Here is a 21840-nt window from a genome sequence, read left to right as displayed (position 1 = left end):
TCAGTTCTGGGTAAATGTGTAGGTTCGGTCGATGAGTCCCATTGAACTTTTTCGCATTTGTCGTGCTTTAATTGTGAAATGAAAATGAAATTATACATGGCTTTCCAAATTTTTTTAAATAAATAATAAATCTGCATTTGCATCTTCACATTACCAAAATGATTCAGAAAATTTGACCCGTGAGTTTGAACATGGATGGTGTAAATCAAAATTTAACATAAAAAAAATACATATATATTTTCTCTGGTTCAGCTCTGGTTTTATTATTCCCTCTCTTCATCTTACAAATGTTGCCTCTTCCTCTCTGTTTAGGACCAGAGCAACGCAGAGATTCTGATTGGGGTGATGTCCGCTGGCATTGTGGTTTACAAGAACAGGGTACGGATCAACTACTTCCCATGGTGAGTGAAACACAAACTGAACACATGCCTGTGAAGTTACATACCACAGTCACATTGATACGAGTTTATTTATAGGTTTTTACATTGTCAGGATATTTATTTAACTTCCAAACACATAGAAAACTGCGACGGATTATTAGGGCCAGACTAAGAACAAAAAACATGAAATGTCACAATATTATGAGAAAAAATAATTAAGAGAATTAAATGAAACTATAATGAGAGCAAAGTGATATTAGAAGAATAAAGTTGTAATAATACAACAAAAAAATGTAATGATGCATGTATAAAGTCATAATACCAGAAAAAAGTCATAATGAAATGAGAATATAGTTATAATATTACCAGATCAATGTTGTAACATATGTAGATTGAAGTTGTCATTTTATGAAAACTCCTACACAAAAAATAATAAAACTTTTAAATGAGGAATGTTGAGCATCTTGTGAAGTTATTCGTTGGTATGAGTTTTACGAATCTTTCAACACATCAGCATCAAATTAGTATCAGTAGCAGGACTTTGAAAAGGATTAAATATTAGATCTGGATAATTATTGAAGCTTTGCACTCATAAAAACTTTTTCTTAGTATTTTAACAACTTTTTTCTGGTGATTTGGTGTCTTGTAGTATCGTAACTCCAAAAAGGAAAAAAATATTTTTAGTCTGGCCCTAGCACTCCATAGTATGAAACGGTAAACTCTGAAGATGTTAAACACAACATAAGTCACGTAAAAATGAAACACTAGTTATTTTGTGTTTAATATTTGTCACCTTATCAGGGTGCAAATCCCCACAACTTTCCATTGAGATACATATCTTTCCTCCAGTATTACAGCTTTTCACAGGATTTTGGAGCATGAACATGTTTCCTGTTTATGCTGTTGAGTCTTCATGAGGTCATTTAGAGATGAGAAGGTCTGACTCGCTGTTATTCCAACGCTCCTGGCTGGGGTCGAGGTCAAGGCTCGGTGTGCGCCACACTGGACCTATCAAAGCTTTGTCTTTACATTCTTCACATTCTCATTGTGGCGTCAGAAATCTGGAAGCACAACGTGATAATGATTTCACACACTTGTGGCAATGGGTCTGAGTGAAACACCTGAAGTCAGCAGAAGTTAGCGGGTGTGACCAACTACTTTAATGCAGACAGACTATAATTAAAGCTGACTACTGGAAGCGTCTGTTGTAAAATTTGTATTTGGATGTCAACAATGACCAAAAATGAAGTTGGAAATTTGAATCTAAAAAAGCATCGGATTTTAAAATGAAAAACCACCGAGCAACACTGAAATACTCACTAAATTAAATGGCCTTAAATGCCACAGCCTTCTCCCAGTTAAACTACTATAATCATCAATGAGGCACATTCATATCAGATGTCGTTGTGCACAACTTAGATGCATTTCTGTTTGGATCCAGATGACATGTTTTCATGTTACATTTGGGTCAGTTGGACCACAGCGTTTCACTGCAACCCTACAGAGGGTGATGACGTACTGGTTTATAGTCTGCTCAGAGGAGAAGAAAATAAGCAAAAAAGAGAGGATAAGTTGTTTCTCTGTGCAGTTTTTGTATCTTTGTGGTAACTGAGAGATAAACTATTCAAAGTATGGAAACAATTGCTGTTTCTTTAAACAAAAAACAACTTAATTGCTTTTTTTCTCTTCTGCTTGTGATCCAATAATTTCTTTGTGTCTTGCATCCGTTTAGCAAAGTGACTAATTAGACTGATCTTAGATTTTTTTTGGTAGGTGTGTAATCAGGAAGAAGAGCTACCAATCCCCGTTTTAACTCTTTTTTTGTTTCAACTAGCTTCTGTACCTGAAAGCGAACATATGTTACAGAGACACTGTTCAGAAGTTTTATGATCAGAGATTTCAATTCCAACCGCTCAGAGGCCAATATCCTGCTTGTCCAAAGCCAAGTGCTTCAAAGCGTGCGTCCTCTTTGGCCAGCAGAAAATCTGGCAGCTATCAGGTGGAAGTGAGTGGATTTGTGTGGACAGGAAACACAGCTGAGAAGCTCTTTCGCTCTTGAAACAAGTGTTCTTTGTTGATATTTATGTTCTTTGTCATTTCCACTGAAGTGGAAGTTCAAACTGTGGATGTCCTTGTTACAAACCTGCCTCTAATCGGCCTGCTGCCTGCCTCAGTTGAGCTGTGTCCAGAAAGAGTTTTACAGAGAACTGGCTGGCATAGTATTTCAAAATCTCTCACATTAAAATGAAATTAATCTACGGTGTTTCTCCTACTAAATGAGGAAAGAGACTCATTTGATTCAATTTTTAAGATGGATGCTAAACATGTCTCTTGTGAGCACTTGATCATGTTTTTTTTTTTATCTCAGCACTGTTCAGCTGAATCCATACTCTCACATGGTGATTATTGACAGTGAATGTTTATATCTAAGCCTCTCTTGAACTTTTGCAGAATAATGCACTTCAGTCCAACTTTTTTTTTTCATAGCAGTGTCCTGGTGTTAAACTGTGCTTCCTGGAAACATTACAGCCATCAAATCTGTTTGCTCTCACTGACCTCTTTTCTGCTGTTAGTTCCTCTTATCACTCGTTGTGTCTTGTTCTCTGGTGAATCAGTACTTGGAAATCTGCTGATGCATGTTGAAGAGAGTAGATGCTACTGTGTGCAGAGGATAAAAGAGAAACATTATTCACTCTGAAAGGTTATGCAAACTCCTGCGTATATGAATGAGTTGTATTATATCATTGAGAAGTTTATTTGAGCGAGAAGGTGAAACTGTCGTATCTTAATAATTTGTTACACAGAAAATGTTATGTTTCAAGCATTTAATTTTGTTAAATTTGATCATTATAGTCCAAATTTTGTATCTCAGAGGTTTACACAAATAAAAAATGATTTCTGATATGAAACTGTCAGCCTGTACACACTTAATAGGTGTTTGGCGCTACGTTTGTATGGATTTGTGCATTAATGCAGCGAAGTATGGAGCATACCAGCCCATGTTTTAACAGCAGGATTTCATATGAATTGCAGACGCATCTTCCTCTCGACGGTGCTATCTGTGGCGAAATATTATTTCCCTCTCCTTATTTTTATCTTAAATTTTTCTAAGAAACGTCTGTGGCCAATTTCCTGGATGTATCTGTGTTTGTGGCAGACTTCACCTGAAGCGATTCTCCTTCAAAATTTCTTCAGAATTCTCTCAAGACTGTCGTTAATAGTGTTTCTTGTGCATCTGTTTCTACCATTCTTTTTCCTTCTACTCAACTTTGCCAGGGTGCATCCTTAAAAAGTCTTAAATTAATGTATCTAAAATTAAGAACTTAATATTTCTTAAATTCAATTTTTAAAAGTTTAAGTTAGTCTTAAATACGTCAATCACAGGGCTTAAATTTTGTTATGGCAAGACTGTTTTACCCCTCACTATGTGTAATCTTTTTTTCTTACGAGAAAAGTTTGAGTCACACTCAGACGTCTTCATTCTGTTCTACGACTTCAGGCATTTAAAGCTACTATACCCTTGCTAGCTAGCTAGCTCACGTTTTTTGTGTCTATCATGGGTAATTATAAATTTGACTGGATGACATTCGTCTTCACCACTGGCTCACTTCTGCTGCTAATCCATATTATGTTATGTCTGCACCAAAAAGCTTGGTGGTACTACTACTGTATACAATATGCAGCTTTCCTTCATACATTTCTGTCATAATACCGGTCTTAAATGCCTTTCATAAATGTCGTAAAAGGCCTTAAAAAGACTTGCATTTGAAATTGTGTTCCCATTAATGTAGTTGGATACATCATCTTCATTAGCGATGACTTTTTGTAACCCCCCCTCTATGCAGAAGGCGTCATTGACTGAAGTCAGCAGCCATCTCCAAAATAGTGTAGTCCATAAGAGAAGAAGTCTATATTTTAAATAATTTTTCTTAACTGAGCCATAACCGTAACAGAAATAAATTCCTGAGTCTGTAACACTTTAAGTTTCACATTTTGAATTGAATTGCCAAAATAAATCAGCGATTCAATGATAATGTCAATTGCGATGCACCTGTATTCTAATTTCAGCATTTCTGTTTTATCGTAGTGACGACATTTAACTGCAAAAGGTTTAAACCAAAGCCGAGGCCTCCTGAGTTTATCCCCCCAGATGAGTTAAATTTAGAGACCAGCAGTGGCGTCCTCAGCAGCTGCTCAGCACCGTGTCCTTAAGACAGAAACAGCGAAACATAATCGCAGTCACTGTCTCTCAGCTTTACTCTGACTGACTTTCTGGAACTCATTGTCTTTCTTTACCCTCTTATTAGCTCACTGCTAATGTCCTGCCGCTTCTTTATTTTTTTAATGTCTTTCCTTTCCGTTTAAAAGTTGAGGGTAAAAATAGGGAGCAAGACGGCAGCAGAGAGACATTTAGATTTTCGCCTGTTTTCCGTTTCTGTTTGCAACAGCCTGACAAATGAGCCACACTTGGATGGTGCATGACTCACGCTCTGCTTAAGTGTGTGTGCTGTTGTTGCCAATGCAAGTGTGCGTGCGCGAGTGAGTGTGTAAAATATATTTAGCAGAGAGCGATGAGTCACAGCAGCAGAAGCAGCAGCAGAACTCTGGGAAGGGATTATGTTACTCTGCTGCTGCCTCTCATCAGCAGCCGTCTTACTGCTGCCTCGCGTGTGGTCCTCTGATTTTAGCATAATTTATGCCCTCGCTGCTACGTGAGATTGGAAAATACGTGCTGTCGTACCGCTTCGAGACTCCTCTGCTCTGATAGGCTTCTAACCCTGCAGCTACAGAGGAAGGCAGGACTTCATATGAACATTATGGTTGTGTAACATGACACAATAGTTCTTGTCTTTGTTATAAAACATGACTTATGCATACAATTGCAAGAAGTTATTATTACAACTACGTTTCACAATAACCAGACTTTATTCTGTTCACTGTGTTTGGTTTTGTGGAAAGACCACAATCTGAAAACTGTGCTGTGAGGTTTTCCTAAAATCTTTCTCCATGTCATTTGCAAAGTAGGCATTCTGAGGTCTGAGAACATGAGGAGAGATCGCAGAGGAAGTCACGAGATTCTTACACACTATGAGGGTGTAATAAAATTGATTTCAGGATTTTCTTGGTGAAGTAAGCATAGAAAATACTGGATAAGTCTGGGCTTTTTTCACTGGGCTTTAAAGTTAGGTCTTTATTCACTTTATTTTTTTGACCATGCTTTGCCTTGCAGAAACCTAATATATATAGTGCATATATATATATGTAGTACTTGAGATCGGTCTTTCCATCTGGATGTCAAAAAAAACATGAACGCTGTATGCGCTGGGTTTTTACCTTATAACTGCCAACTCTCTGTTATTCCTCTGTCAATTTGATACAGTAGGGGCTTCCACACTTCCCATATCTGTGTCCTCTGTCACTTTTATCAGCAGTTAAAACTGTTTAATCCGTTGTTAACATGTGGTAATCTGTTTTTCCGAGCCGCCTTTAAACGCAACATGAGCGCTACGACGCTGGGTTTACACTTGTGCGGCAGCGAAGGAGACCTGCTGCTGCTGTGCAGAGCTATGCTGGTTTGTGTTAGAATCATGGCAGCAGACCAGCAAAACGCAAAGAACTTTTCACAGTTTTCCCCCCAAACTAACAGACTGTTTAGTAAAGCTGTTTGATGCAGGTAAAGTTAGCTAAAAGATGACTAGCTAGCTAATATCAATACAGCACTTTAAGCTTGTTAGCAAGTAGCTTGTAGGCTAAGTTGTTGTCTATGTTCAGCTACATAGATTCATTTTGCCCCCCCAAAAAGTCGACCCCCCTCTCCCCCTCAAAAACACGTTATTCAACCACACAGCTATTTGTAAGGGGGGGGCAGAACATGTTTGGAACCCACTGGGGGGGCACAGGACAAAACGTTTGGGAACCACTGGCATACATGTATCTACTTCTTGCTTGTTGCTCCTTGGTCAGTGTTCATAGTTGAGCGTCAGGGCATTGCCTCAATTGCTACGTATGTTTTATGGTGCAGACAGTGGTGGTTTCTGACATGAGCAACATGCATAAACACCCAGGGTGTTATCTTTTTAGGGATGGCACGAGACCACCGCAGATCGTAGCACAGAGATGGAAGCAAAGCAGAACAAAGAGTTTGTTCAATTTAATATTGGTTAAATTTATTAATTATTTAATATCTATGTGTTTTTATGGGAATAAGGATCTTTCAGATCAATTTGAGAAGTAATTTTGATCATATTTCACATTTTATCATATCATGTAGATTGCGGCGCTGGACTTGGTCTTGACTCGGTCTCGACTTCCCTTGGTCTTGGTCTTGACTTGGTCTCGGACCCTAAAAGTCTTGGTCTTGTCTCGGTCTCAATACACTCTGGTCTTGGTCTTGTCTTGGTCTCGAGTTAGGTGGTCTTGACCACAACACTGATATATACCATCTGTCAAGTTTTAGTTTTATTTGTAAGGGGGGGCAGAAAATGTTTGGAACCCACTGGGGGGCACAGGACAAAACGTTTGGGAACCACTGGCATACATGTATCTACTTCTTGCTTGTTGCTCCTTGGTCAGTGTTCATAGTTGAGCGTCAGGGCATTGCCTCAATTGCTACGTATGTTTTATGGTGCAGACAGTGGTGGTTTCTGACATGAGCAACATGCATAAACACCCAGGGTGTTATCTTTTTAGGGATGGCACGAGACCACCGCAGATCGTAGCACAGAGATGGAAGCAAAGCAGAACAAAGAGTTTGTTCAATTTAATATTGGTTAAATTTATTAATTATTTAATATCTATGTGTTTTTATGGGAATAAGGATCTTTCAGATCAATTTGAGAAGTAATTTTGATCATATTTCACATTTTATCATATCATGTAGATTGCGGCGCTGGACTTGGTCTTGACTCGGTCTCGACTTCCCTTGGTCTTGGTCTTGACTTGGTCTCGGACCCTAAAAGTCTTGGTCTTGTCTCGGTCTCAATACACTCTGGTCTTGGTCTTGTCTTGGTCTCGAGTTAGGTGGTCTTGACCACAACACTGATATATACCATCTGTCAAGTTTTAATTGACAAGATGACATTACCCAGATAAATTATTGAAATACAGCACCTATTGCCCTTATTGTACAGTCCAGATTAAACCCTAAATACCCTTATTATGCTCCACAGATTGAGCCCCTATCACTCTTATCACCCTTATCGACTTCCTTATCACCCTTATCATACTGTACAGATTGAATCCGACCCCTTATCAACCTTATTGGCCTCCTTATGCAAATTATTGTAGTAGTGATATTGAGCCCCACCCCTTATCATGCTAATTCAACCCCCTTATCACCCTAATCAATCCCCTTATCATGCTAATTCAAACTCCTTATCACCCTAATCAACCCCCTTATCATGCTAATTCAACCCCCTTATCACCCTAATCAACCCCTTTATCACCCTAATCAACCCCCTTATAACCCTTATCGTACTCCATAGATTAAGCCCCACTTCCTTATCACCCTTATCAACCAGTTTATCTCAGTCCTTGTACTCGTCATTTTGAACGAAACACTTTATCGCCTGACCTTTTCACACCACCAATTTCCCATCCCACTTTCACTACACCCATGAATTAACCAACTGAAACAGCGTATGGAAAATTGATGATGCAAAAAGGAAGAAAAGGCAATAAGAGTGGTAGGGTTCAATTATTTATCGGAGTCTTTTAACCCATCAACTTGTTAATTAAAATTTGACGGATGGTATCTATATTACTGTTTTTCTTGTCTTGCCTTGGTCTTCCTTCTGTTGGGGGCAGTCAGTGGATGCTGAGGTGAAACAGTACCCACAATTCTCCATGCTTCATGTGGCTTTCAGGTTAGCTCAAGAACAGTGAGAGTAGCTCATTGTTCCTGAGATTACCAGAACAGTATTGTTCCATTCTATTACTTTCCATATTTATGAAATAATAATGGAAAGTAATATTACTTTATGGGAAGTAATATTTCCATATATTACTCCACCACTACACTCTAGAGCTACAGAGACTTGTTCTTTGGAGTGACAAATCGTGCCTCTCTGTCTCACATCTCAGTGGGTGAGTTTGGATTTGGGAGCTGCCAAAAGGATGGTGTAATGTCTGGTGCCGAGAGAATTATGGTTTAAAGAAAATAAACTCTTGTATTTCATCATACCGAGTCATTTGGGGTAATTTCATACTGCCAACCATGTGGGTTAGGGATTTATCTCCTGTTGTTCCAGCATGACTATGCACCACTGTAAGGTCCACAATCACCTGAATGAGGGAGTTTGGTGTGAAAGAACTTGGTAGGTCTGATCCCTACCTGATGGAGCACGTTTGGAATAAGTTAGAACAAAGACAGCGAGCCAGGCCTTCTCGTCCAACATCAGTGTCTGACCTCACAAATGAACACTGAGCATATCTTGTTGAAAGTTTTCAGAAAAAAGTGTTTGCAGCAGGGAAGTCAAAGTTCAGATTTCAGAAACTTAGATTTTTCAGTTCAGATGTTTAAGAGTAGATCCATTCATTTACGTTTTTATCTACATCTATTTAGATTCCATAAAGGGTAAGTACAAACAAGATCAGACATTTATTGCCACACAGTTCTGTATTGCTGCAGAGGTATTTTTTGCCAGGTTTAAAAATGTGACATTTATGTGATAAAAGGCAACAACTGACTTTATATTGTTCCCTTTTGCAACTTCTAGGTTGAAAATAGTGAAAATCTCCTTCAAGTGCAAACAGTTTTTCATCCAGCTGAGAAGAGAGGCGGTGGGTGTACACACACAAACATGCTCACTCCCTCACACAAACACATACACACCTCTAGACAGTCTTTTCCCACCCACTGCTCAGTACCGAAACAGCTGGAGTTCAGACACTGCTTTTTATTGGGTCAGCTGTATGAACCTACCTTTATAAAGGTGCAGCATTTCAGCTGTGCTGCGTCTGTATCCGTTTGTGTAATCAGGTGTCAGATTAACCCCCTGCTGACTTTGTCCTAACATGCATTAATCCCCTGCGTAAATCCTTTGTTTCACGTTTGAATCTCTTTGTTTTCTTTCAGCCTTTTGTCACTGTACAACCATTTTTCTTGTTTTTTTAAACCAATCCTATGTTAAAAGAGCATTTTTAATAATATTTTTGTAGCTGAAAACTTACGAAGCTTAATGGTTGCAACATAAATAACTCACTATGTGGCTTCTAAATATTTTTAAAGCAGTTTAAAGGTGTTGTGATGCTGTGACAAACTATAAAGGGCAATGCTTTATGCCTTCCATATATGGACGATATATAACAGTAGAGTTGGACAACAAAAACAAGCCTTAGCACAGCTGAAGAAAAAGATTAAAAGTCTTTTGCACATGTTGCCTTTCAGGCTGTTGTAGAAATTAGAGGTTAAGATTAACAAATGAAACACTGTGTGCTGCTAACTGCTAATGTTGTCATGTTTACTGTTCTGCCACTGGTTTCTCTGTCTGTCCAAAGTCTGACGTTGCCTTGGAAGCGTCTGAACTTTAAAAAGAAAATCTGTTCAGATAACTTTTATTAGATATTCATGAGGTATGGTTTTCAAAAGAAAGTTAATATGCAGTTTGGAAGTGTGTAGAATTTGTTTTGTTTTAAGTGGGTAATAAAATGGAGGATGAAAAATATTTAGAATTTCTGACTTTGTCCCATTATCTATCCATCCATCCAAACCAAGTAGTCGTCCATTCATCATCCATGAATGGACGACTATCTGCCATCCATCTGTCTTGCTTCCATCATCCATCTGGCTATCCGTTTGATTATTTGTTAGTTTATGCATGCATCCATCTTGCATCCATCATCTATTCGTCATCCATCTATTCATCTTGCATCCATCCATCCATCCATCCATCCATCCATCCATCCATCCATCCATCCATCCATCCATCCATCCATCCATCCATCCATCCATCCATCCATCCATCCATCCATCTATCCATCCATCCATCCATCCATTCATTCATTCATTCATTCATTTGGCTTTTTGCTACTCCACTCATCCATCTGGCTTTTGCTCGGCCGTCCATCCATTCATTTGACTCAGCCCTCCATAAGCTGCTGTGTTTCTTCCTGCGTGCAGGCAGAGACTCGGGAGACACTGCTGGGCTTCAACATGGTCAACTACCGGGCCTGTAAGAACCTGTGGAAGGCCTGCGTAGAGCACCACACCTTTTTCAGGCTGGAGCGGCCCATCCCCCCACAGAAAAACTTCTTCGCTCACTACTTCAGCCTGGGCTCAAAGTTCAGATACTGGTAAGAAGATCATCCCAACATGTTCTCCCAGAGGAGCAATTTTTCCCCTGTCATTTCTCTTTGGTCCAGGCATTGTTCTCCATTTTCTTTAAAAATTTCGACCTGTCATAAAGTTTACAGACTAACAATGATGCCTCTGCTCCCTTCAGACAGAATTCATTAGAAATGTGTCTTTTATCCCCACAGTAATTTCACCCCATGCGAACTCCGTTTCATTTCACAGCTAACCTTTTTCAGTTCCCTTTTCTATGAAAGGCGGCTGTGAAAAATGAAGGGAGGCTTGTGATGTATTATTGAGTAGCAGTGATGCAACGTGAGCGAGTCTTGTCTGATGTTTGGCTCAAATGTGTTTTTGCCCTGGAGATATCTCCACACTTTCCTATAAAGATCATTTTTGGAATCACTACTGTGTTGCAGTTATGATGTGACTTTGGTTTAATACAGATTTTTAAAACTGAGGAGATAGGACCTGCAAAACTAAATTCTCTTGTTTTTATAGTTCTTGAACCTTGTTAAACAGTTCCTAAGAGGAATTGGGTACTTGAAATCTTTTCAATGAAAGGACTTGAAAATGCTCTCAATGTGTGAAAGGGGCTGGATTTGTGTATGAAGTCATAGAAAGTGCACAGTTTTGTAACAATGTTTAATCTAACACTTAATTAAAAGCCTAAATTTGGAAAAACATTTTCAGTTCTAAGCATTTTATTTTTTTTTACACAAAATAAAAAGCTACAGACTCATTTTTTTCCACCGACTGAAGTTGAATCAGATCACTTCATATCACATATGTTAAAACAGCTTTACTAAAATTGCGGTGTTTTTTTGTTAATTTTTTTTTCTTTGAACAGTTAAGGGTTTTATTTTAGCTGTACAATAAAACCACATTACTCATAACAGCAATAAATTATGTCTTTTTAAAGATCTTTTTTATTGTTTTAACTCCAAATTGTGGTACTGGAAAAGTTTCATAAGTTACCTTGAAAATGCTTGAAAAGTGCTTAAATTTCACTGTGGGAAAAGTGAACAATACCTATATTATGTATTTAAATCACATTATTAACTGTTGTTTTCCTCGTTTTTCTCTTTAGTGGGAGGACAGAAGTGCAATCTGTGCAGTATGGAAAGGAGAAAGGGATCAAGGACAGAGTTTTTGCCAGGTAGTAAAAACCTTCCGTCCTTTGTGGTTAGATGGAAGCAGCCTAATTTCCTCTTCCGTTACGACTCAACTTGACTCCACTGTACTCACTTTTGCTTTATGGGCAAATTCTTGTAGCCTGCATTTATTAACGGCTCATCAATCCACTCAATAGTCAACATGACTCAATTGATACGAGTTTGTGTTTCAGCCAAAAAGGCATCAGTTTGACTCCCTTAATGTGCCTTAATGTGTTAACACTTTAACCAGCACACCTTTCTCTTATATACTCGTTTGGGATTCATCAGAATTTTTTTTTTTAAATATACACCAATAATCTCTCTAATCTTGCTTCCTAGTATTTTCCATCTCTAGTCAAACAACATCAACACATTTAGTCACAGACTGAGTCTGAGATGAATGTTTCGGTTAGTCAGTTCCTGGAAATTGTGAGGCCTTGTTCTACTTTTATAGTTTTTAAAGATGCAGTTGTGTTGAAATCTGTGGGAAGTTTGAGGACATTGACCTCCTTAAAGTGTCAAACTCCTCAGAAATGTGTCATGATACAATTCCCCACATAAATTAGCGACAGCCACCTTTACATATGCATCTCAGCTTAGATGCAGCTTGCTGTGAACAGGCTCCTTCTTTAGCAAAAGGCTTTTGTGGCTTAACCATTTTTTTAAAGGTACCAGTGACTCTCAAGTCAGCAGTCTTCACCATAAAGTGGTCTTAAAATAACATTTCTGTTTTAAAAATCTCGTTTTATTTCTTAATGTTTGGAGAAACAGAACTGGATTTGGGTTTTTGGAGAAATAAAGAATGAACTACATCTGCAGTAACTCTCTATAAAATATGACTTTCATGTTTTGAATTGAATGACTACATTAAATGTACTTTTTAGTGATGATATACTCGGTGTCATTGTCCTATTTCGCAAATAATCCAGAATTATTTTCATCAATTTAAATTGCATTTTCTTATTTCTGCATGTAAACCTCAAACTGGCCTTCATTTCATTCTTCCTGTCAGACTAAATTTATGCATATATCTATGACAACAGTTCAGTAAATGAATGTGTGAACCACAAGAACTATGAATAAAAACATGAGATCAAAGTGTGGACCAATGTGGTTGATCAGACTAATGCCAGGTTAGTAAAACAGGGTTTAGATTCTGAAACAGAAGGCGTTAGGTTCTCCACCCAGCACGTTCACACACTCACAAGTAGCTGCTATTCTTGCGTTAAAACATCTTCAACACTCTTCATTCTTCATTCTGTGAGGTGCCTGACTTTTTTCATGCTTTGCTTCCGTCAATGGCGGTTACAGCATCCTGCCTACAGCAAGGACACAGTACAGAAAACATAAAGCAAACTAGCTGTTGTGAATAAAGTGAAGGCAAGCTGAGTTTCATTTATGAAACTGAGACTTTCGTTTTTAGTTTGGTTGTAACTGGAAATCGACATTTTCTGAGCAGGTCTCCCAGCAAGCCATTGGCGAGGAAGTTGGTGGGCGGGACCGACTGGGAGTCGGTGAGCAGGAACAGCCTATCAGACGAGAGACTGGAAACCCAAAGCCTGCCCACACGTTCGCCACCTGGAACGCCGAACCAGTGAGTTCTAACAGATTTTAGTCCTTCGTGATTTCTTTTATAAAGATGTTGCATACAAATATGCCTAAGCCACCTTACAGGTTGTTGCATAGGTTTTAGATGTTGGAATGAATTAGGTTTGAATATGCAGGGAATTTGTTCATGTTTTGTCAAATTACAACAAATATTAATGTATTTTATTATTTTAATATTTGGCTAAAAAATTTAGAACCAACAAATTTTCTTTTAATATTGATGTAATTGATGTGGGGGTTTTTTGTTGCTATTTTTATGCATGAGATAGATTTTGTAACAGATTTCCACAGCAAAATAACATTACATTAAAAACTTTTTTTTTTGCTTTTTATTTGTGAAAATCATCTGCAAACATCAGCAACCCATATAAAAAATATTATTAATCCTTTTTTGTAAATGCATTTAGTATAATAATAGTATATGTTCATTCAAAATTTTAATTTGTTTTTTCATGAAAGGTTGTGTAACATTTGTGGCTTTGAACTAGTTTTATTTACCTGGACTGACGCAAAAGTGGCTCTTTGTTTTGTGAAGGTTGCACATCTGTTTAGCACATAAACCCTGATAGAACATAAAGATATTTGTGGAAACGCTCAAGTGATGTGAGTAGTTTTGCAAAGCAATGTCTCTGTAACCATATTGAGTCCGTTGTACACAAACCAAAAACCTACTTCTCTAAGCTGCGTTTCCATTGACCAGATCCTTGCACAAACTTTGAAATTGAAATGCACTAGTTTTGAAAATACTACTCTCTTGTTTTTCGATTAAAAGGTTTTTGGGCTAAGATGAGGTTTACTGAAACACTTTTTTCACAACACATGAGTCATGTGATCAACAACCAGATGTCGAAACTGGCAGAAGAGACGAAGAAAACGACAGGAAGTGGTAGGAGGATGATGGCATGGCAGGTTTTTTTAATCACTTTGCGTGAACAGACTTATTGACGTGAAATTTTTATTGCGTTTCTTATTTAATGGAAATGCCACAGTTGCGAAATTGTGTATTTTTGACATTAGTGGAGCATCAACAAAGTTTTGTGCACATTTGTAATGGAAACACATCTACTCTTCTAAACTATAAAGTGCAACAATAGTGCCATAAACACGATACAATAAATTTTAAATTCGAAACCAATAGAACAGAAATCTAAAAATGGCAAATATAAACTTTTCTGGTTGTTCTGTGACGCACCACACTGACCTTATGTTGAAATTAAACTTCTTTTGTTTGTCTTTGCCAGGAACTCGCTGTTTGTCCAAGACGGCACACGGCTACGCCCGTCGTCGGTTGGCCACCTGGTGGATCATGTGATCCACGCTTCGCCCAGCCTACCTGTCTTCTCCTCCAATCACAAGTCGGCGTCGTCCACGCAGGCCAACAGCATCAGCCTGGACTCAACACCGTCAGTCGAACTTTTTTTTGCTAATAATCATTCTCATTTGAATATTTCCATTCCTTCCATCTTCCTTTCTTCTTCTTTTCAAAACACCGTCTTCCTCCTCGGGGAAAACATCAGCTTTGACTTGGCAGAGCATTAGTTAGATCATAATTTCACTGCTTCATAAATAAAACATCTCCTCAGAACAGCCAGCCTTTAATTTAGCAGTTACATTTTCCTCATCAGCGCTAGTCTGTCTGTTCTGCTGCACTGACGGGTTTATTTTTGTCCCTTTAAACGTCTTTCGGTGTCTGTGGCTTCTCCCAGCAGTTCACACCCTCTCTCAGTGTCACTTAGCTTGCCCCGCTGGAAAGATGAGCCCTTTGAAAAACAGCCCGTAAAATGTGTTTATAGCAGCAGAGCAGGGTGGAGGAGATTGAACAACAGGACTTAAGTAGATCTGGGTTCATCCTCAAACTGCACATGCACTATAAAATATCTGGTAAAGTTCTTTAAGGTCCCTAATTGCTGTTTTTAAAGTCTGAAGGGGAGAGTAACGAATTACAGAGCTGCAGCAGTTTTCAGAGCAGTGAAGTTGAATCAAAGTGTCACTAACTGTCCAAAGGCAGAGTCACAATTATGGTCTCCTACCGGCCAGGATAAAATAAACTGGCTAGAACATAATTTTCTTAATACTTTCCTTTTTCAAGTTGATCAGAGTGTCCTACAAAGTTTTTTTGAAGGAGACAATTTGAGGAAGCAAACTCTGGTCTGTTTGATGCACAACTGTGTTGTAAAAACTGCCAACGATTGAGCTTCTTAGCTAAGAGCTTCTTAGCTACGAGCGCTCCAAGGGGATCAGTTGCGAAACAAAGTGGGTGGGCCTCAGTGGAAAAGCATCTGAGGCCCACTGCTGAGCAGGGTGGAGGATCTGTGATGGTGTGGGCCTGTTTTTCTTCCTAAGCTCCTGGAAAACGAGTAAGAGTGAATGATATCATGGACTTGCACAGATCTAGAGTCAGGAACAGCTGCAAAGACATGTTCATATGTATTCTATAGCCTTATTTTATTTGACCTAAAATTGATTTATTAATACTCACGTCTGCACGCTGTGAATGCTTGAAAATCAGTCAAATTCTTCACTTTTGGAAAAACAAAACTGTTGCCATCTTACAGAAAACTACAAGTAAGTTGTCAAAATGACCAGACTCCTAATACAATGATTAATTAGACACAAAATCAAGCTATTCCCATGATCATTTCAGTCCTCAGACCTAGATGTTATAAAATAGTTACAGTATGTCAAAGCTATTTCTCTGTATTTTCCAATCTTGATAAATACTTTTGGAAAGAATGTGTGAGATGATGGTAATTGCACTAAAAATGAGTTATTTAAAGACTTATTTGCCCGTCTTTAGCAGAGGTCAAGTAACCTTGCGTGGCATTGCATCACACAGCAATTTTTTAAATAGATTCTTTAAGTTTTATGAGCTTGTAATCTATATTTTCTGCATTAAAGATGATCTTTAGCGCATAGCCTTTAATTATTCTCTTGCTGGTGTTAATGCAATGAATTATATCACACTGTTGGTGGTAAATTTAGAGTGAATTGAACTCCACATAAGCAGTCTGTGTTGGGCGTTTTCACTTGTTGGCACGGTAACCGTAACGGTGACAAATGATGCTTTTTCAATCCGTTCATATCCACTTTGGCTCTTTCTAATATCGGATATTTCTTCAACCTCCCAGGAGTTTAAGTTTTAGTTATATTTTAAAGCTTCGGTGGCTCTAATGTCTATCTTTCACCAGCTCCATTATAGCGTCTGTGGAAAAGATTTGGTCCCAATCCACTTCCTTCGTAATAACCATCTGATTGCTGCAGATTATAATGCTGCATTTTTTCCTCTCTGACAATTTATGTTCCTGATGGAAAAGACTAAAAATGCAACTGCAGATTTGCCATCCTGACTGATTTCCTGGTTCACCACTTTACTCAAGCCTATAATCCAGATCTTCCCAACGTTTTTCCCTGATTTTCTCTGCTGAGAGTCTACATTTCCTCTGCAGGAGAAGCAGTTGCTCACTTTGCGATTCACTCTGCAACACAGAAATCTAGATATAATACTGTATTTTAGTTGAATCATGCTTTGGGTGTGATTGTGTCTCAAGTTATTTTGCTGATACAGCTGACATTGGTGGGGGTTTTTTAAAGCTTAGTGCTCAGTTTCTTAATCTGGTGTCTGATTAGTTTTAACTGAATCTGCTTAACAATCCTCTAAACAGACATGATTTCTTCTTTCTTATTGTTTGTTTAAACATTTATTTTAAACAATGATGCAGACGGTTCCAGACTTGTAGAATCAAGAAATATCTACAACAGAACCTGTACGTCAACATGAAGTAGGCAGTAAGACCTAGAAAACTAACACAAATCTAACAACGCAGATCTAAAGAAAGCATTAGGTGCCTATCTAAAATTAAGGCTGTAAAATGTCCTAAACTTATTGAAAAAAACTATTTTGGCCTTAATCACAGGTCTTAAATTTTGTTGTGGCAGAACTATTTACAATTTATCATCTTTTGTACATTTCTGTTGTAACACAGATCTTAAAAAGGCTGCAAGTCTTAAATTTGAGTTGGTGAAACCTGCAAAAACCCTTCTGGAAATCCTTCCTGCTATCACCATCATCATCAATATCGGTTCTTTCACGATAATTCAATCAATCAAGTTTATTTGTATATGGCATATTTCAGCAACACGCAGTTCAAAGTGTCTTACATCATAAAAACACAAAAATACAAAATCATAAAAGATGCCATACAGTCAACAGTTAAGAAAACCAGTAATGAAAATTACATTTTAATGAATGCAGTGTGTCATTTATTATGCAAACTTGGATGATATGAGTTATGACATTTAATTTCCCTTTGGGAATTGAGTTGAATATAAAAATTAGTTTGATCTGAGTCATTAAATGTGGAAAGTAAATGACTAGTTATACGTCAGACGTGCAGATGTTTGCAGATCCATTAGGTGCGTCTGCCTCGTGTCTGTGGCGATCACAGTAAAGGAGGTGGACGTGCCATCTCGACTCCGTCCTGCTGTGCACCGTCTCAGCCTGACCTGGTTTTGACCCGTAGTAAATGTCAGCCTGTGTGCGTCTGTTTAAGACACAAAGTGGCACCAGTTGCAGCAGCCAAAACAAATGTGATGCTTTTTGACTGATGCTCCCTTCCCCCAAGGAATGCCGGTCCGTAGCCTTTTTCCCCTCACACAGAAACGCACACAGAGTGAAACGACTGGCTTTTTAACCCACAAAGGAGCGAGCCTTGACGCTGCTGAAAGCTTTAACTGACTGACCATGTTGTTTCCCCCTGCGCACTAACGGTCTTTTACTGTCTGCTTGATGGAGATGGAGCGTGAGGGATGCTTGTTTTCCTTCCCTTTGCTGCCTTTTTATTGAGGTTAATGCACTGGGACAAACAGTTATTACCTCTTTTCTGTCTACTTTTTCCTCGTGCTCATTTATACTTCTTTTTCTTTTCCTCTTAAATAAATTTACAGTATGTTTGGAAATAAATTTGTATAGTAAAAAAGGCTCTACCATATTATGCAAAAGAAACATCAGGATACGCCTTGTAAATACTTCAGTTTTTCCTCTCTATCTACTTTTTTTATTGGAAGGGTCTGAAACTTTTACAACCTAAAGAGCCGTTTTTTTTCTTACAGGCCAGCCAAATAAAACTTGTTTAGAGCCGCAAATGTTGCACGACTTTTTGAAAACAACTTACAATCTTAGGCAAATATCTTCTATAGGAAACTTGATAGTTTTACTTCAATTTTTAGGATTTGAAATAAAGATAAACATCAAATTGAGCAAAAAGAGGATGGATACTTTTTCTCTGTGAGATGGAAAATTATGTGAAAAATTAAACCTAGTGACTTTAGTATAATTCCTTATGGAAATTCAATTCAAATATTGACTTCTGAATAACTGTTAAAAACCGTTAGCTGGCTCTTTCTCATTTTTAGCCGGTTATTAAGAACCATTGTGGAAGGATCCTTGTTCTACTGCGATATAAACATTTTCCGTCTTTTTCTTCTTCAGGTCTCCCGATGGGGTAGATGGCCAGCCTCCGGCTCTGCCCCCGAAGCAGCTGAGCAGGAAAACACTGAGCCAGATCATCCAGGCCCATTCGCAGCAGAGCCTCCTGGACAACCACCTCAACGAGATGTACGACGTTCCCGTCAACGCCGACAAAACCACGGTCAGCGAACCCAATGGAAGCACACTTAATGAATCGCAGAACATTGTTTATCTGCATATCGATAATGGGGTTGTTAGTTGACACATGAGGAAAAAAGTATTAAAAATAAATCTAACTTTTGTAACAGTATCACAACCTCATATAGGCACATAAAAAAACCAAAAATGTAATCTTTAATTTGAGCTTTAAAAAATTGTCAATATTTAGCACCCCTGCCTTTATTACCTTAAACCGGGTCCGACAAACCATTTATTTGTTGTGTTGGCGGTATGTGTTGGATATTCCACTAAGAGATCCAGTGGTGATTCTTTTTCAACTCTGTAGCAAAGAACAGCACTTTTCTATTTAAAATCTCCTGGTTTATCAGGGTTTATGGTGCCAGGCGCTCTAAAAAGGCCTGTAGAAGACAAAAGGTGCTTTCGCACTGCACGGAACGGAACGGTTCCGAGCGTGTTCGCATTACAACTTTGCGACCGGTTCCACCCGATCCCATGGAACCACAAGAGCTGTGGTTCCAATCGTGCCGGTCAAGCGGTTCTGCTTAGAACCAGCAGCTGATTGGCCGCTGGTTGTTCGAGTCAGACGTTGATTTTCCATTGACAGCTGGCTCTCATTAAACTGTATTTTATTTAGTAAAGAGTGCTCTTTTCAATATGTTTATTATTAGTTTTAATTAGCAGTGGATCCGTCTCAATATAGTGCAATCACCTGGTCTAATGATGAGGTTTTTTTTTCCTGCGCTTACTCGCTGATGAACGAGTACAGCTGGCCGCTACATCGAAACCATTGTTTAGTTTCAAAAATAATGATGTCCGGTACCGCTTCGATGGCGGCCTCAGTGTAATGCGAACACAACAGGGCTGGAATCATTCCGTACCGTACCGTTTCGTGCAGTGCGAAAGCGGCTAAACAGGCCCACAGCATCACAGATTCTACACCGTAGTTCAAAGTGGAGAAGAAGTGCTTTCCCACACTTTCTGTCTGTTTAGGCAAGATAAATATCAGTCCTTGTTTTCGCCTGGTTTGTGACAGTTCCAGTTTTTCTTATCTTTACTTTCTCTGACTGTAGAAAAGGGCAACTTTAGTTAAGTACCTATTTCTTGAAGGCTTTTTACGACTTAAAACAAATCAGTACAGATCTGACTTTCTTATTTTCCTTTTTTTTTAAAGAGTTGCTCAGAGAAATGGGTTTCTGTGTCATGTTCGCAAAACAAAAAACAAGAATGTTATAGATTATTAATTAGTAATCACTGTCACGTTGATAAATTCGCAAAAACAAAAGTTAAATAAAAACAAACTGTGTCAGTTGCATTGACTTCAAGAAATCTTTGAAAGTGAGCTCAAATTAAAGGTTGATTTTGTCTAAAATATTAATATATCCGAAGGTTTTTCACCATAAAACATGAAGCAACTTTTTAGTAATTCATAAAATCTTCCCCCATCAGCAGAACAGTTATTGTTATATGCTTGTTACATAACCATATGACTAATGTATTTCAAGAAATACTTATTCTTTTTGTGCAATGCTAAAATGTATTTTTTTCCCCCAACACATTTTCTGCTTTGTGAATAAGACAATGGCAGAAAGAGAGCTTGTTTATACCTTAACATTACCTTTGATCTGACAATAATACCTCATAGAATATACTTCAAAAGGTGTCAATGCTAAAATAAAATGTTTAATGCTATAAAACAGTCATGCAGCTTTATGTCACTTTTTGCCCCCTGGTGGTCGAATTAGACACATTCATTTCTTTGATCTCCCTTACATCTTCAGTATTTATAACGAATGCACGTCTGTTTGAATACAAGTCTAACTCTGTTGTGTTTTTAATGGATGCTTTCAGCTGAACGGAGTCGTCCCACACGATAATCTGGTCCTGATCAAGATGAGGCCCGATGAACACGGACGTTTCGGCTTCAATGTCAAGGTTGGCTTTAATCCTGTGTTTTTCTGGATCATTTATTAGTCTGCAGCCTTTAAAAAAATAAAATAGAATTATTGAACTTTTAACGTGTGCGTTTATCTCCAGGGTGGAGCTGACCAGAAGATGCCCATCATTGTGTCCAGAGTGGCTCCGGGAACCTCAGTAAGTTAACAACTGAAACATCTGAGCAGAAACCTTCCAGGACGATGAAAGATCATTTTCTTACCTGTTTCTGCCTTTTCAGGCCGACCTCTGCGTGCCTCGCCTTAACGAAGGGGACCAGGTGGTTCTAATAAATGGGCGGGACATCTCTGACCACACCCATGACCAGGTGGTGATGTTCATCAAGGCCAGCTGTGAAAGCCACTCTGGAGAACTCATCCTACTGGTCAGGCCGAATGGTAAAATTCTTTTTTTACAGTAAAAGCAAAGCTTCTGAATTCAAGTACTCTTAAAAAATACAGAGAAGTTAAAGGTTTTATGCTGTAGTTCTGATTTTAATAAAAAAGCACCAATGCTATTTTTCTGTACGCTTAAAGTAGCTGATAAAAGAAGTTAGAAAGGATGGCAGCATCAGAAAGATCAGCCATACTTGACTGTTTGAGGCTAAGCTACGGATGTTGAAAGAGTACGTCACACCAGGATGAATGCATCGTTTCTATCATAGCTATTGAATTATACAACTGCAACCAGGTATTTACAATTAAATATATGGCTGAAAAAAGACAAAAATTAAACGATTTATCCATGCAGACTCTTGTTACATTCAACTTTACAAATACGAAGCACGGTGGTGGCAGGATCATGTTGTGGAGGGTGTTTTGCTGC

The 21840-nt window shown here is 38.4% G+C and overlaps 1 protein-coding gene and 1 long non-coding RNA gene across 3 annotated transcripts in view; one reads left to right on the top strand and one right to left on the bottom strand.

The window, feature by feature from the left end:
- The window catches only part of ptpn4a (protein tyrosine phosphatase non-receptor type 4a), an 84710-nt gene that overhangs the window by 52858 nt on the left and 10012 nt on the right, over positions 1-21840 (top strand). The window contains exons 10-19 of the mRNA XM_008402567.3: positions 313-401; positions 9098-9161; positions 10501-10673; positions 11762-11830; positions 13288-13422; positions 14678-14839; positions 18925-19084; positions 20932-21015; positions 21118-21174; positions 21257-21413. Of these exons, the coding sequence (XP_008400789.1) occupies positions 313-401; positions 9098-9161; positions 10501-10673; positions 11762-11830; positions 13288-13422; positions 14678-14839; positions 18925-19084; positions 20932-21015; positions 21118-21174; positions 21257-21413 (1150 nt within the window). The remainder of the gene's footprint in view (positions 1-312; positions 402-9097; positions 9162-10500; positions 10674-11761; positions 11831-13287; positions 13423-14677; positions 14840-18924; positions 19085-20931; positions 21016-21117; positions 21175-21256; positions 21414-21840) is intronic.
- On the bottom strand, positions 451-14754 carry LOC103460393 (uncharacterized). 2 transcript variants are annotated; one of them, XR_014086631.1, is made up of 3 exons: positions 14638-14754; positions 2937-3035; positions 451-1441 (listed from the first exon to the last, which is right to left on the bottom strand). It is a non-coding gene; the product is annotated as an uncharacterized LOC103460393 (long non-coding RNA). The 2 variants fall into 2 exon arrangements; XR_532913.2 differs by having other exon boundaries at positions 2937-3038; positions 14638-14753.

Source organism: Poecilia reticulata, chromosome 2 (genome assembly GCF_904066995.2).
Source record: "Poecilia reticulata chromosome 2, P_reticulata-male-v2, whole genome shotgun sequence".
Taxonomy (NCBI): Eukaryota; Metazoa; Chordata; class Actinopteri; order Cyprinodontiformes; family Poeciliidae; genus Poecilia; species Poecilia reticulata.
This window is presented reverse-complemented; position numbering and strand designations above follow the sequence as displayed.